General features: G+C 33.2%; 1 protein-coding gene across 6 annotated transcripts in view; it reads left to right on the top strand.

Annotated features, from left to right (window-relative positions):
• Positions 1–18,069, top strand: part of LOC143042689 (F-BAR and double SH3 domains protein 2-like) — a 65,525-nt gene that overhangs the window by 3,670 nt on the left and 43,786 nt on the right. For all 6 annotated transcript variants that reach the window (XM_076215133.1, XM_076215131.1, XM_076215128.1 and 3 more), the window contains exon 4: positions 11,829–11,914. In XM_076215133.1, coding sequence (XP_076071248.1) covers positions 11,829–11,914 — 86 coding nt within the window. The remainder of the gene's footprint in view (positions 1–11,828; positions 11,915–18,069) is intronic.

Here is an 18,069-nt window from a genome sequence, read left to right as displayed (position 1 = left end):
GCATTAAATGTAAAATTCAATTAAGTTAAAATGTATTTCTTTATTTGTAAATTTATTTTGTTTTATAAAATAAATTCATTTCAGTAGTCAAACTTGGTTTAGGAATCCAATTAAAGGAGAGGTACATTTGTAGACATATAAATTCTCTTAAACCAAATAATGTAAAACTTAAAAGTACGATACAAACTGATAAAATACAAAAACTTTGTTCTGTAAGCCAATTACAGTTAACACGCAGTTTGGAAATTCTCTTAAAACATAATGTAAAATGTCTTGTTAATAAATATAAACAGATAAAAACTGCAAAGGGATTCACTATCATGTCTATGGCTAAGTCACTTTTAAGATATAGGAAGCTGTTCCTATTTTCTAAATTGATTTCTATGGCTATAGTATCTTAATTGAATTTCCAGTATTGATGATACCCAAGAGAAATGTAAAATAAAGATATAAGTTTGCTTTTATAGATCGGCATGTACGGTAATTTGTTTGTCAAATAGAAATAAAATTTGGTAACTTGTAAATGGACATGTTCATATACTTTAATGACTTACATGTATCAAGATGCACAATGCATGTAAAATGATGTAAGTCATTTAAATACTGAAGCCTGTTGTTTTTATGCCCCAACCACGACAGTAGAGGGGCATTATGTTTTCTGGTCTGTGCCTCCGTTCGATGTGCGTCCGTCTGTGCGTCCGTCCATCCGTTCGCTTCAGGTTAAAGTTTTTGGTCAAGGTAGTTTTTGAAGAAGTTAAAGTTACATCAACTTGAAACTTAGTACACATGTTCCCTATGATATGATCTTTCTAATTATAATTCCAAATTATAATTTTGACCCCAATTTCACGGTCCACTGAACATAGAAAATGATAGTGCGAGTGGGGCATCCGTGTACTATGGACACATTCTTGTTACATAATGCATAAAAAGGATAATGAGACTCGGGAATTAATAAAGATATTTGATAGTATTAAAATCAACAACACCAAACAGCAATTATACCAAAAATACCTGACTCCTGATTTTAGATATAAACAAGACCAACAACAACTAATGAACAATTAGGCCAAATAAAAATATATATGTGGTTCCAGTAACCCTACTGTCCCTACTTTTTATACCCCCGCTTTAAAAAAGGGGGGTATACTTTATACCCCGGCTTTAAAAAAGGGGGGGGTATACTGTTTTACCTCTGTCTGTCAGTCCGTCCGTCAGTCAGTCAGTCCGTCCCATGAAACTTTCGTCACATTTTTCTCAGGAACTGCACATCCACCCTTTCTGTAATTTGGAATCAACATTTATATATGTCAGCCATACCGTGTGATGCGTTTTCAGATTCATCACTTGACAACTTCCTGTTTACCGAACACTTGTCTGATTTTACACATGATAGCCAAGTTGAAAATTTTCGTCACATTTTTCTCAGGAACTACAATACAAGGATTTCTGAAATTTGGTTTCAGGATTTATATAAGTCAGCTATACCGTGTGATGCGTTTTCAGATTCATCACTTGACAACTTCCTGTTTACCGAACACTTGTCTGATTTTACACATGATAGCCAAGTTGAAAATTTTCGTCACATTTTTCTCAGGAACTACAATACAAGGATTTCTGAAATTTGGTTTCAGGATTTATATAAGTCAGCTATACCGTGTGATGCGTTTTCAGATTCATCACTTGACAACTTCCTGTTTACCGAACACTTGTATGATTTTACACATGATAGCCAAGTTGAAAATTTTAATCACATTTTTCTCAGGAACTACAATACAAGGATTTCTGAAATTTGGTTTCAGGATTTATATAAGTCAGCTATACCGTGTGATGCGTTTTCAGATTCATCACTCGACTACTTCCTGTACCGAACACTTGTATGATTTTACACATAATAACCAAGTTAAAAATTTTCGTCACATTTTTCTCAGGAACTGCAATACAAGGATTTCTGAAATTTAGTTTCAGGATTTTTATAAGTCAGCTATACCATGTGATGCGTTTTCAGATTCATCACTCGACAACTTCCTGTTTACCGAACACTTGCATATTTTTACACTATTAATATTATCCACTTGCGGCGGGGGTATCATCAGTGAGCAGTAGCTCGCAGTTTCACTTGTTCGGCTTGAAAATAGCCTACCCTAAAGATTTAATTGTTATTTTTCATTAAGCACTGTTAAAGTCAGAATGTTGCTCCCATAGACTCGATGTAAAAAAAATCCCTACCTACATTTTGTGTACCTACCCGAACTTTTTTCAGATGTAACTGGAACCACACATACTTTTTATTTGGCCTTAGCAACACATATACGTCAAGATAACTTGACTTGTATTTACATATGCACATAACTCTCCCTATCCTTTAGCCTATTAAGACCAAATAAAACTGTCTTAAATGCTGTATGGGTTTTACTCATTCTCAATGGTCATACCTATAATTGTTTCTTCTGTATCATTTGGTCTCAAGTTGAAAGTTGTCTTATTGGCAATCATACCACATCTTCTTTTTCTATACTTAATACCACAGCTAGGATAAAAGAGGGACGAAAGATACCAAAGGGACAGTCAAACTCATAAATCTAAAACAAACTGACAACGCCATGGCTAAAAATGAAAAAGACAAACAAACAACAGCACACACGACACAACATAGAAAACTAAAGAATAAACAACAAGAACTCCATCAAAAAACTAGGGGTGATCTCAGGTGCTCCGGAAGGGTAAGCAGATCCTGCTCCACATGCGACACCCGTCGTGTTGTTTATGTGATAACAAATCCGGTAAATAGTCTTATTCGGTAGGTCACATTCATGAAAGGGAAGGGGATTGTAGTTACGAAGTAAGGAACATGTTCAATATCATTTGTGAAACGGTTATTCCATAACGGTCAACCAACTCGTGATGGCGTCCGTAAAATTTACAAAGGGATGATTTCAATTTCACCATTTGGAACTCTTGGTTTAATAGCTTCCTTGTGAGCAGCAAACCTCTATCAAGAAAATCATGATAGGAAATGCAAGCACGGGAATATCGTATCAATTGGGAGATATACCCCGTATGCAGGTGCTGCTGCAGCTGGAATGTTGCTACTTAGAAATAGAAAGTTCACAACAAAAAGTCATCATAATCCAGCTGCATACAAGATTTTCATAACACATCAGAAATATTTAAAATAGATGAATTAAACTGAAATGCTGGGTTGAAATAATTGCCTGGACAATTTCCTCCGTACATTCTTTTCTTTTACTAAAATGTAGAGAACGCTAGAATGAGTAGTTGGAACATGCTGAAACGTTAGGTTTAACTCATTTAATTTTCCTTTTGATTACCCTTTCTGGTTTAATCTGAAAAAAACTTATCATTTATGCTACTCAGATTAACTGAAAAATGGCTAACAATTTTCTTTTATGGATTTCTAACAAATACAGGATTTCCAATATAAATGAAAGAAACAAGACAATATAATTAATGGGTAATGAGGCAATTATTGATGGAAAAACACTTTAGTCGTTTATTTTCATGAAACAATTGGTAGGTGATTGCTATGTAGTTATTTGGTCCTAAAATTATTTCAACTAAACGTATTACTGTTTTTGTTTTTCTGCGTTTCTAAACGTAACATTTACTGAGTTCAAGGTCAAATTTTCTTCATTTAAACCTTTCAAAGGAATTATTGCAAAAGTAATTGGAAAAAAAATTAAGTATAATCATGTTTGTTGAAGATAAATCTAATGTTGTACTATTGGAGCTGTCAAATTGCATTTACTGTCTCAGTATATATTGTCTGTATAACACCTTGTTTGAAGTTGATAATGTATTTCTGTATTGTTTTTATTTTGCCAGCTGAAAGTCAAAATTGTTTGTTTTTTTGCCAAATTATTTCATTTGGAACAATTAAGGGATCATGCAACGGTTGAACCATTTAACTTCAAGGGGGGGGGGGGAGGGTAATAGTTTTTGTTTGCGCAACAATTCAAGCATGAACATTTAGTTTTTCAATGGCAATCAGATTATTTTTTTTTGTAAGGTATAAAGGAATTTGCTTCAGAATTTTTTTTGTAATCTGCTTGACCAGAATATTTGTCCAATATCTAATTAGGGATCAGAATATTTAAATACAAGTATCATTGATTGATTCTTGGGACAAGCTTATTTAAAAATAAATAGTTACATGTATACTACTTTTTTCTTCAAAGCTTTTATACATGATGTACATGTTTGAATGATATGTTATGATGTATTACTTCATGGATTTGTAACATTTGCTGTCTTATTATAGAATAACTCCCAACAAATCCTGAGATTAAATGGTTTTATCCTTCCTTCATGATTTTGTGCAGTCATCCATTAAATTAGTTTCAATATGGCATAAATGAAATAGACATCCATAAGTAATCTTTTATCCATTTCAAAGAACAAATCAGTAAGTCTTAGTCTCAGAGGGCATGATGGTTAATAGGAAATTGTAGGAGGAATATATAAAAAGCTAGATCATAAATCTTAGATTGAGACATCAGGGCGTGTTATAGCTGACTTATAAAAGGTATGGGTTAATTCTCATTGTTGAAGGCCATCATTTATGGTTGCTGATACATGTAATTGCTTAAACTTCCGCTATGTTTGTGACTAAGAGGTGGACTATTTGTATTAGCAATCATATCATAAAATTGAGAATGGAAATGGGGAATGTGCCAAAGAGACAACAACCCGACCATAGAAAAAAACAACAGCAGAAGGTCACCAACAGGTCTTCAATGAAGCGAGAAATTCCCGCACCCGGAGGCGTCCTTCAACTGGCCCCTAAACAAATATATACTAGTTCAGTGATAATGAACGCTATACTAATTTCCAAATTGTACACAAGAAACTAAAATTAAATTAATGCAAGACTAACAAACATATCTGCTTAATTGTTAGTCTGCAAAATTTATCGTTGAGTCTGTGCATGATATTTGTTTTGTGAAAGTTTGACATAATAATCATTGCTGGGTTGCTGTCTTAATCAAATAATGAACTGTGTTTCAATCTCTCCAAAGACCTTTTTTATTTTAATTTATGTATAGGATTAAATGGCCTGTTTGAATTCCTTTGAATAATAAAAAAGTGAGTTTAATAATTGTAGCCAAAATAATTAAAATGACAAAAGAATCTCTTTATATATTCCGTTCTTTTTGAATGAAATATTCATTGATTCAACCTAAATATATCTTGTTAATACACATTGTCAGATGTTTCTTATTTCAATTGAGATTTAAGTTATTTTCGTCCAAATTAAAGCAAGGAGAAGAGATTGAGGAGTATTTATCAACAAACTTCATTTTGTTTGAAATGTTCTGAGGTGAAAAATGAGAAACAGATATTGTGCAAAGGCTTGATGCATATTGGAAATGTCTAATTGAAACAGAACAGATCAAATTCTTATTCTAAAATAACTTTTTGTAATTTATTTTGGTTAAAGGGTGAATGTAACTTAGATCATTAATATAATTCTTGCATCATTTAAACTTATTTTGTTAGAGATATTTTTTTGGGTATTACAAATTTTCTTTATTTATAGTCATTAGACAATTCAAATGCACTATTTAACTTTAGGTTGCAGATCCCTCTTGTATACCTTAACCTCAGAATTGCTGGCAAATGTTTGTTTTTGTCCATGTGCCACTGTCATTGGGGAGGAGGGCTTTGAAATACTAAGTGCCTGTCCTTCTAGTCTGGTTTAAGTGCTCTCATCTGTACAATTCTTTCCAGGTTTTTATGAAACTTATGTCATGGTTTCAGTCTGCACCAAAAACATTTTCAACTACTAGTCTGAAGACCAATATTCTGACATTTTTCTTATTGGGCCATTAAACAAAGTTTTGCAAAAACTTACTAGTCCGAATGAAATTTTACTAGTCTGGGCATTGGACTAGTGGCTAACCGTGCAGACTGTGGTTTATATCAGTAATGTCTTGGAGGAATTTGAAAAATCAGTCCAGACCAGTTATTTTAACAAGGGTTATGCCCCTTAGAAAAATTTCTTAATATTTCGCTTTGTTAATTATTTTTTTCCGACAAATTTGTGATGCATCTCTATGTACATGATGTTCATGCTGAATAAAATAAGAATGTCTTTTATAAAGACAACTCTTAAGTATTTTACCATGTTTTCACATTGTGTAGTTGATTGTCCAGACACTTTCTACATAAGAAAATGTCTGTACCAACGAAGTCAGAAATATGACAGTTGTTATCCATTCGTTTGATGTGTTTGAACTTTTGATTTTGCCATTTGATTTGGGACTTTCCTTTTTGAACTTTCATCGGAGTTCAGTATTTTTGTGTTTTTATTTTTTTTTGTATCATATTTAGTTTTCAGTGACTCTTTTCTAATTTCAGACACATTGAGCCTATAGCAACTCTAAAACACAATTGTTGTCTAAGATTTGGTTCTCTGGACATTGTTTGGTCCTTTGATTTTTCTCATTGTATATTGTAAATAAATAAAGTATTGGTTTAGTAGATACTGTTTACATTACATCCTCCTCAAACATTACTTCAATCACACAGAAAGTGTTCTCATTGATTAAATGAGGGTCTGGATGGAAAACGGCTCCTGAATTATTAAGAATTTAAGACATTTTCTTTATCTTAATCAACTACTTATTCTGTAAAATTCTAGTAAGTACTATACTATTAAATGTTCATGTAATTTAGTGATTTCTCATCTGTATGTCATGTATGTGGTACATCTCTGCCTATGTGTAGTGACAACTGCAAATTATACCTTGTCCATCGGATTTCTTATGATTAAGAAATACCAGGCCTTAGAATATGTATAAAGTGCCTAGAAAATCAACCTAACGATGTTAGAGTAGATCTGATTCGTAACTTCCTCCCCGAGTGGGGCTGGAACCTGTACTTTTTTATTTCCAACTTCTACGACAAGGTATGTGGTACAAATGTACATTTCTGTAATCAGTTTTGTATAACTGTAACTATGTATAAGATTCTTTTATTTTTGCAACAAATATTCTTTAGTCTTTTTCACCCCATTATTCTCTATTCTTTATATTTTTGGCTCATAAAATTCTCTCTATTTTTTATTTTTTGGGTGGATTTGAATATATTCTGTATTCTCTAAACCCCCTTCCAGACCCTCTTATTAAGTTTGGTGTAAATGATATCTTCTCAATACCAATCATTGATTTATCTCAGTGTTTCATTCATAGAAAAAAAGAAGATCAATTAAATCTTTATAGTTAATACTGAAACTGGGTCAAGGTTTAGGACAATTGAAAAAGAGTTAATTTGACTTCAATGGACAATTGATACATGTATACTCAGGAGAGAGTCACTGTCTTATAGGCTTAGAATGTTCTGACATCAGACTGAATATTATGTGGACTCGTGGCTCATGGGACCATCATATTGGAATGATTATAACTAGTTTCCAAACAGGTTGTTTGCTATCAGAGTATATACAACAGGGGCGAATCCAGCCATTTTAAAAAGGGGGGTTCCCAACCCAGAGTAAAGGGGGGTTCCAGCTATATGCTCCCATTCAAATGCATTGATCTGCCAAAAAAAGGGGGGAACCGGACTTGTAGATTTGTTTCCATTTTTTTGGAGGGGAGTTGAAGTTCAACAGAATTTTAGATTTTTAGAATGCCAGGAACCATCTTGAAGTTTTGACAACTTGGCGTCCGTTCACAGTACAACTGTCAACAGGATAAAATTAGAAAATGTACAAAAATCAGACATACCAATATACATGTGTATAAAATAAGAAGATTTATATAATTGTTTCATTGGCAATCTTTTATTATGCCCTGGCCATAGTGAAGGAGGCATAAAGTGTTAGCCTCGTCTATCTGTACATCCCAAAGCTGGTTTCTGTTTTCTAAGTTTAGTTTGCCTCAACAAAATGTTATGAAACTTATACACTATGCTTATTATCACCAAACAAAGATGGTGTTTGAAAACGGCTGGCATTACTTCTACTGTTCTTGTAAAAATGCCCCTTTATAAATAAAAATATAACTGAATTTTTCATTTATGCTCTCTAACGTGAGTTTGTCTCAACCATAAATGTTACGAAACTTATACACACTACTTATTACCACAAAACTCAGATCAAGTACAGACCTGTACAAATTTGGGTAGTGTCATTTTTGCTGTTCTTCAGTTATGTCCCTTTACTTTATTAGATATGCAAGTGTGGCATCATCTGTGTCCCATGGACACATTCCCACTTTATTGTATATACAGCTCAGTCATTATAATCTGTGGCACTTATAATACCAGATCAAATGAGGTAGAAGATTAGCAATCTGCAAGTGCTATAAAAATAGACTCAAAAGAATTTTACATCCTGTTCTGGAAAATGATCATGTGGTTCATTTTCTGAAATTTGGTATGCAGTGCCTTGGCATATCTTATTACCACAGTAATTATTTGACCTAGTGAACCATTAATAATGGTTCAGTAACAATGAATATTTTGCATATTTCACATTCACATATTTTAATTCTGACAATTTCATTTTTCAATCAAAGTACATTCAGGAAAGACATATCTCTGGGTCAACATTTTTATTTATCAACAAATTCCTTAAAAGAAACTTATAATTTCTAAAATAAGATTTGTGTATTATTGGAAAGCTATAGATTATATTTGTCATTCGGATGATAGACTTTAGTTATATCTCAGTTACAAATGATTGTAAAAAGTCATCGCAGCACTCTGTACAAAGGCACAACTATCTCAGATACAATGATTGGAGAGAGTAATCGCAGCACTCTGTATAAAGGCACAAATATCTCTGATACAAATAATTGGAGAGAGTCATTCATCACTTTGTATAAAGGCACAATTAATTGGTTTATTTGATTTTTTAGGACTGTATCTCCATCAGTGAATGTTAACCTGATTTAGATAAATGTTGGGACAGCGCCATTGATTTTAATTAATTAACCGTTTTCTTCATTTGTAAATGTATCAGTAGGTTTAAGTTATTTAAAGGATGGTTTGTTTTTGTTTTAATCGTAACATTTAATATTTGTTTTAGTGTTGTCATTACTTTAGAAATGTGGATGTGAGGTAATATTGAACTGCCATATATATCAGGCTGATAGTTTTCTTTGTTTGAATTTAAATTATAGTTGACTATGCATTAATAATTTTACTCATTGTTGAAGGATGTACTCAGTGACCTATAGATGTTAATTCTGTGTCATTTGGTCTCATGTGGGGAGTTGTCTCATTGGCAATCCAGTGGCGGATCCCCAAAAAGGTGGGGTGGAGGGTCCGGGCGTTGGAAGCCTCTTTTAATTGGACCATCAATGCATTTGATGGTTCGAATCTCCCCTTTATCCTGGGTTGGGAACCCTCTTTTAAAAATGGATTGTTGCATCCCTGCAACTATTACCACATCTTCTTTTTATAATTAAGGAAGACTGAGTGACCGCATGTTAATTGATTTGTTTGTGATTTGGTTCAGCCATGCATTTCAAATTTGAACTATTTCAAATACTTGTAAAATGTAAATAATAAATAACTAATTAACAGATTTAAAGTACTGTTTATATATAAGATTAGTTTGTGGTTTGAACTTGACACTTTTAAAAACTGTGTTATTCCCTCTCTGATAATCTTGGTTAGATTAATTCCCTACTTTTCTTGAACCTGGACATAGTTGATTAATTAAAGCTCATGCAACATATTCTACAGACACATGAATAGGTCTTAGGAGTTTAAGGATGGTATAATTACATCAAGATGTTTGCTCACTTATTGGAAGTACGTGTTTACTTGAAAGTTCCATGTCTCCTATCAAGGCAAGGGCCTTGAAGGCCAAGTGGTATTATAAGAGATCAGCAATGATGTTGAGAGTTTGAGCCCTGTTATACTAATAGTTGTAGGTTGGTTGACCCCTGTAAGGTGCAGGTGTGTTTGCCTGTTTTCCTGCAGTGATGAGTGTTTCTTATCTTACACTGCTGCTTCCCCTTCAAAAAGAAAAAGCTGCCACAATAAAGCCAAGTCAGCAATCACCGACAATCTATTAATCAATCAATCCTTTCAGGACATTAAAGTTGACAAATTTTAACTGTATCACTTTATGGGTACTGTTCATGCAGAAAAGTCTTCATTTCACTGAAGTTAAATTACTAAGACATATTCATTTGGTGTTGTTTCCTGATATAATTCAGAACTGTTAAAAAAACCGTTTATCTGTTTTCCCAGATTTGGTTTTTCGATGAAATCAATTTCTCATCGTACTTTACAAATTTGAAATGAATGAAATTAGATTATATATTGATACTTTATGTATTGATCACTAGTGTCTATTTCATGTCTTGAAACATACATTATTGATAAAAGATACTTCAAAATTTATAAAGTGAAAGTGATTTATTACCCTAGACAAAAGGAAGCTCTGTATATTGTTGATTTTCTCCAAGATTCTTTGGAAGCTTTCTCAGCTTCTTTTAGAATCACTTTTCGTGTTTTCTGATAATCGTAAAGAATCAGATTTTCTCATGAAAAGAATTAAAAGATGACAGAAAGTTTTATAAATATCATGACGGGGCATGATGAATAAGACTTGTAAAGGAAATTGATAGATTTTAGTATGTGATGCCCTTTCATATTTCAAGTGCTATGTCGAGTCTTTGTAGGAATCAGACAAATTAACTAATTCTAAAAATAGAATCAAAAAATATTATTTGATAATCTGATTTATGAATATTCATGATTCAGAAATTTCAGAGAATAATTCACAGGCACTTGTTTCTATCCTTGCATGGGAAGACCCACTATCAACGTATATTTATATAAATATATACGACGTTGATAGTGGGTCTTCCCATGATTAGAAACAAGTGTCTGTAGAAAAATCGGTGCTTATATTTCTTCATGTATGACTAAATAAGGAAACTTTTCTGTAAAGGATGTGATGTATACTTAAGTTCAAATAAAAAAGTTTTTTTTTTCATGTAATTATTTGTTTGTACCCTGAGAAGAATACACCACAGCTCGGATGAGATCAGGAAAATAACACTTACAGTTCCTCAATTAATTTTTTTTTTTAAGTGCATTGTTTTATAAGCTAGGGGATGTAAATTTTTAGTATGACTTCTATATATGTATATGTTAGAAATATTATGTTGTCTCTTAGTGTCACATCCACGGTAACTTTTATTTTATAATTTGAAGGCTGTTTTAGGGTAAACACAAGACGATCTAGGTTGAAAGTGTAAAATGCAAAAAGTATTATCACAATAAGAATATATTAATATGAAGAAAAAAATGTAAACCAGCTTTGGAGTTTAATTTCCGCTGAAATGTAAGGTTTTTGGCAGTTTTTGCTCTTAGGTTGAAAAATATAGGAGCTAGATGTTAGAAGTGTTATTGCAAAAAGATCTGGATTACAAATCATCATTAAACTAGTATGTGCTTAAAATAAAAGTCCTCTTTAGTGTTCAAACATTTTTGTTTTTGACCTCTTGTTAACTTAGTGGTGGCCTAGTGGTCACAACACTGAGGTTGTGAGTTCAAACCCCACTCATGCAGTGCACTCGAATCCAATCCTACTTCACTAGGATTGTCAGTTTTTCTATTGAACTAGGTCTGAGGTTTTCTATGGGCATTCTAAATGCTTCCAGGCCACCAATAAAAACTGGCTGCTACGAAATAGCCTAAATCTGTTGCTTGAAAGTGGCATTCAAACACCAAAAATCAAATCAAATCAAATCTTGTTAGCTTGCTGTTTTATTGTTGTCATTGCACATTTCTTTTTAATCATATAATTGTATATGTAATGTGTGTCATTTTGACTTTTCCAGAGCCTCCTGAAATTGACCACAAGCCTTTTGAAAAGAGAATTTTCTGCCACACCAGATCTCAGTACAGATGATGGCCAAGAGCATAAGTAAGATCACTAGTACTATAATGTGAATTAATTATTATATTTACTGTGCAAACAAATTTTGCTGTGTGTACTGGAAATTCAGAAATTATAGCATGTATTCACTGGATGCAGGATTTTCTGGCTGTATTAAAGACCCTGGCATTTTGGAGGTCTTTCGTTGCTTTCTGGTCTTTGTTAGAGTTGTTATCTCTTTGACACATTCTCCATTTCCATTCTCAATTTTTGAAGAATGGACAAACATGACAAACATGGGAAAAAAATTATTGGGAAATATTTGAAATGCTGCATATAGATATAAGTATCATTTATTATGCAAGTTCTTATTATCAGATTAGTCACCCAAATGATTAAAACCTGGCAATAATTTCTGAATTTACAGTACATTTTCACAACATTCATGACAATTAGCTATAGTAAATGTCACATAACTTTTCAGTGAAAAATAGTAAAGAATTTAGTCATAGATGATGAATGTGAATTTTTGTCCTGTTTCTCACAATACTTTAAGACTGATGAAACATTTGTTTCCCAGGCCAAAGGTATGCATTGTTTACATTTTTTTCTTATAAATACAACCAGTTGTTTATAAATTTTTAAATATCGAATCAGATCATAAGATCAGTCTCTAGTATGAAAATATGAAACCTTAATTACATAAGTCATCCATTGCAGAATAGCACAGTGGTCAATTACCAGTACTCTTTCATTACATAATTACATGTACTGTACATATACATGTAACATAAAGCTTCATCATGCATACATTTTTGTGTACTACTTTTACATCGGACTAACATGTGAGTTTAGGTTATATAGCATAACAAGACACCCTATACATTTAAACATATTTTTTAAAGACTTGAATCAGACTGGTTATAAATATTTTTAATGGCAATGACCTTGTTATCTCTTAATACCTGTGTGTATTTTACCTTTGAAAAATGCAGCCTAGTTAAATGACATTTATGTTGTTATGTAATTGTATACCTCTGTGTGGGAAAAGTTACAATTTTGTGGTATTTCAATTTTCACTATTTTTTACTGAGGGGATTGTGAAGACTTCATTATTTGAATTGTCACTACAGCATCCAATATAAGTTTGGATACTTTTAACAATCCTGAATATGCACCAAATATTTGCCACTGTACCTAAAGCAAACATGAAATTTAATCAACCAATTGTATTATATAGACATAAGATGATATGTATTATGAGTGCCAATGAGACAACTCTCCACGAAGTCACAATATGTAAAAGAAAAACCATTATAGGCCAAAGTACAGTCTGGACAACACAGAGCATTGGCTCACCCCAAACAGCAAACTATATACATATTAAGAATAATGTTTTGAAAATATCAGAAAACATTTGATTCTCATTAAAGACAGAATCACTTAAAAAATCCATAATTTTGATTAATGTTTTACCGTATACATCATTTGCATGTGATAGGGGATTGGAAGCATGTTATTATGGCGTGCTTTGTACGGAAAATTGTAAATTTACATCCATTTAATGCTACACCAAAGAATAAGTCAATATATTGAGCATCTTTCATACTTTTAACAGAATTACGCAGAAAGAATTGATGAAAATTGGATTAAAAACATTGTACTGTTCAGAATTGATGTTGAATTATCATTTTCTGTATCAATTGTATTGTTTTGAATTCAATGCATTGAAATTAACATGGACTGTCAGATGCATTTAGCACATACATACTGGCTTGATGACAGATCTATTAAATGTATTCACACCTCTGTTACAAATTGGTCTCATCTCCTTAAATGTTCAAATTAAATAATGATTTGAGCATGGCCATGCAGATAGGAATACATTTTATGCAAATAAAAATTGATACATCTGTTATCATATTTCAGGTCGAAAAACGCAAAGATTCTAATTGTTTAACTGTTCGAAAATTGCGTTGTTATAAGAACCCTCCAAAACAGAAAACTAAAATATAAAAAACCCAATGTAGAAAACTAAAGGCTGCATGAGCAATACAAATCCCACCCAAAACTGGGGTGATATCAGTTGCTTTAAGGAAGGGTAATTAATTTTGTGGCACCTGTCATGATTGCTCATGTAAACACAAAGTTGTTGAAATGCCTTATTCAGTAGATCACATTAAGGGAATAGAAGGACATGGTTATGATTATTACAATTGGTATTATTAGTATCTGTAATCATCTATATTATATTCAATAATCATGATAATGGTCAACCAACTTGTGCTGGTAACAGTTCTTAAATTTTCCAGGGGGAACTATCGTTGCTAATTTACCCATATTGTTCAGTTTTTGGTGGATTAGTCTTAGTTGTCTTATTCCTGCTCATATGATTCCACACCTTATTTAGATTTAAAGAGATAAGACCCATTTAGAAACAAGTTCAAATGTCTAAGCTTCGGCATGATAATTAAATTTCAGTTCATCTTGATTATTTAAAAGTTGATCAATATTAATACAATTGTCTTAGCTCTCATAGATAAATAAATGGTTTTCTGACATGGAATAGATAATTGTTACAACACTAACGTATACAGAGAGATAATTTAGTCTGGGAAAACATCATTTATTTATGAGATGTAATTAGCTCTGAACTAAAGCTTCAAGTAACTTCCCTGAGTACTTTTGGACTTTTGTCTTCCAAGGTTGTTATGATGAATAAGAAAGCAAGGAGAAATGCATACAATATCCACAAATATGTAAGCTATCAGGACATAACATGCCTGTCTCAAGGAAAAGCCTGTTTTTCTGTAGGTACTGTTGGTTGGGGCAATGCCATACAATGTCCACAAATATGTAAGCTATCAGGACATAACATGCCTGTCTCAAGGAAAAGCCTGTTTTTCTGTAGGTACTGTTGGTTGGGGCAATGCCATACAATGTCCACAAATATGTAAGCTATCAGGACATAACATGCCTGTCTCAAGGAAAAGCCTGTTTTTCTGTAGGAACTGTTGGTTGGGGCAATGCCATACAATGTCCACAAATATGTAAGCTATCAGGACATAACATGCCTGTCTCAAGAAAAAGCCTGTTTTTCTGTAGGCACTGTTGGTTGGGGCAATGCCATACAATGTCCACAAATATGTAAGCTATCAGGACATAACATGCCTGTCTCAAGGAAAAGCCTGTTTTTCTGTAGGCACTGTTGGTTGGGGCAATGCCATACAATGTCCACAAATATGTAAGCTATCAGGACATAACATGCCTGTCTCAAGGAAAAGCCTGTTTTTCTGTAGGCACTGTTGGTTGGGGCAATGCCATACAATGTCCACAAATATGTAAGCTATCAGGACATAACATGCCTGTGTCAAGGAAAAGCCTGTTTTTCTGTAGGCACTGTTGGTTGGGGCAATGCCATACAATGTCCACAAATATGTAAGCTATCAGGACATAACATGTCTGTCTCAAGGAAAAGCCTGTTTTTCTGTAGGGACTGTTGGTTGGGGCAATGCCATACAATGTCCACAAATATGTAAGCTATCAGGACATAACATGCCTGTCTCAAGGAAAAGCCTGTTTTTCTGTAGGCACTGTTGGTTGGGGCAATGCCATACAATGTCCACAAATATGTAAGCTATCAGGACATAACATGCCTGTCTCAAGGAAAAGCCTGTTTTTCTGTAGGCACTGTTGGTTGGGGCAATGCCATACAATGTCCACAAATATGTAAGCTATCAGGACATAACATGTCTGTCTCAAGGAAAAGCCTGTTTTTCTGTAGGCACTGTTGGTTGGGGCAATGCCATACAATGTCCACAAATATGTAAGCTATCAGGACATAACATGCCTGTGTCAAGGAAAAGCCTGTTTTTCTGTAGGCACTGTTGGTTGGGGCAATGCCATACAATGTCCACAAATATGTAAGCTATCAGGACATAACATGCCTGTCTCAAGGAAAAGCCTGTTTTTCTGTAGGCACTGTTGGTTGGGGCAATGCCATACAATGTCCACAAATATGTAAGCTATCAGGACATAACATGCCTGTCTCAAGGAAAAGTCTGTTTTTCTGTAGGTTCTGTTGGTTGGGGCAATGCCATACATTATTTTAAGAATAAATCAGGCCTAAATAAAGATAAGGAGATATGGTATGATAGCCAATCAGACAACTATGCACCTAAATTAAAGGTGCCACATGTGGAGCAGGATCTGCTTACCCTTCCGGAGCACCTGAGATCACCCCTAGTTTTTTGGTGGGGTTTGTGTTGTTTATTCTTTAGTTTTCTATGTTGTGTCATGTTTGCTGGTGTTTGTTTGTCTTTTTCATTTTTGGCCATGGCGTTGTCAGTTTGTTTTAGATTTATGACTTTGACTGTCCCTTTGGTATCTTTCGTCCCTCTTTTAAAATTAAGTGAATTTAGATAACTAACAATTATAGGGAACTCACTCACAGTACAGCCTTTAAAAAGGAGAAAAACCTGTACCGTATAGTTTGCTTTAAAAGGCCCTGACATGAAAAATATGAAACAATTCAATTGAGAAATTTAATAGCCTTTTCTGAATACTGAAATATAAAAATATATTTTTCAAATTATTTATTGTGCAATATGAATAGTTTCTATCAACATGATAAAATATATTGGGTATTGTACAGTTTTCAAGACAAGACAAAGATAGTGATCTGTTAAACTTGACTTTAATTATGATAACGATTGGCTATAAAAATCATATAGAAATAATAGCAATGATGGTTTCTCATTGTCATATAAAAAAGATTTATGGCGCAGAACATGAATTTTTAGCACCTTTGTTGTTTTGTTTGCACCATACTGCAGAGCTCCAGATAACAATTCAGAAATTGGGGTTTTTACCCACCATTTTCTTATTTAATTGGGTGATAAAGTTTTTGAATTGCATTATCAATTTTAATTCACCCCTCAAGCAAATATCAAAGTGGGTTTTTCACCACCAAGCTCCTTAGTGTGCTGGGTTTTTTCATCAACACAATATTGAATATTTTTCCATCTTCAATGTATATGTGTCTTTCTTTGTATATGTGTTACATGTAGCTGTTTTATTCACTGACGAGCAATTGTACGTTTAATTTGTGTCCCGTTTCAAACGTTCTGCCAGGCAGTTTTGTATTTTCTCACAACTTTCATAAACTGTAAAAAACAGATATGCGTATTCACTCAACTAAAATGAAAAAATAGTATATAAACTAAAATTATATTTGAATGTTTTTGTTTAATTCAATTTACATAAATCTGGGTTAAGTTGTCCCTTATTAGAAATGTTTTCAAACTACATATCATGTCATGGTTGATTTGGCTTTTCACTTCTTCCATCTGATTTCGTTTTTGACGAAACCCCATTATTATTATTAGTCCAAATAATTATGACGTCTGGCAAGGCTATTTTATTTTTTTCTTTGACGTTATTAGCAATGTTCTCGTTAAGGTACGCAAACATGTATGCCCGTGAATTCGATGGACCCTTCCTAAAAACAGCTGAGTCTTTTTATCATCATAACTTTCCCTCAGCTATTCAAAAGAAGCTGAAAACATGCTTCTATTCAATATTTTTAACGGACATTAACTTTGGTTTTAATTGATTGTATGTTATGATAATTAATCCCGAGAAATTTGAAAAAAATATGACAACATGATACACGCTAATTTGATAAACGCAGAGAAGATCTAAATGTTTCATAAACATGTGTACCTTTTGAGCAACAGAAAATTCCAACGGGGACCCATTTCAGCTACTTGATGCAGGGCTCTATTTTAAGAACGAAAGGACATTTCCAATTATGAATATTATAAAGATAGAATTACGTGAAAACTATAAACTGATAAGGGTAAATAACGCAAACGATAGAGAATAAAAGCGTTGAAAACTCATGGTTTTGGCATATAATTGGGTTTTCTGTTGAATTAATTGGGTTATTGAACCCTGCAATGGGCAATTGTATTGTGTTTTTAGTTATTTGTATTGCGTGATCACGCAAATATGCAGCTTATCTGGAGCTCTGATACTGGCGCCATTTACATAAATTATAAACACCCCACATTTAAAGCGAAAATGCAGAAGTCCTTCCCAATGTGCACCAAAATTAAATACTTCTAAGCATTATGTATAATGTCTGAAATTTTCCATGCTTGAGAGATATTTTTTTCTCAATTTTAGAATACTCAATTTAA

The sequence above is a fragment of the Mytilus galloprovincialis genome, chromosome 8 (genome assembly GCF_965363235.1).
Source record: "Mytilus galloprovincialis chromosome 8, xbMytGall1.hap1.1, whole genome shotgun sequence".
In the NCBI taxonomy this organism is placed as follows: domain Eukaryota; kingdom Metazoa; phylum Mollusca; class Bivalvia; order Mytilida; family Mytilidae; genus Mytilus; species Mytilus galloprovincialis.
This window is presented reverse-complemented; position numbering and strand designations above follow the sequence as displayed.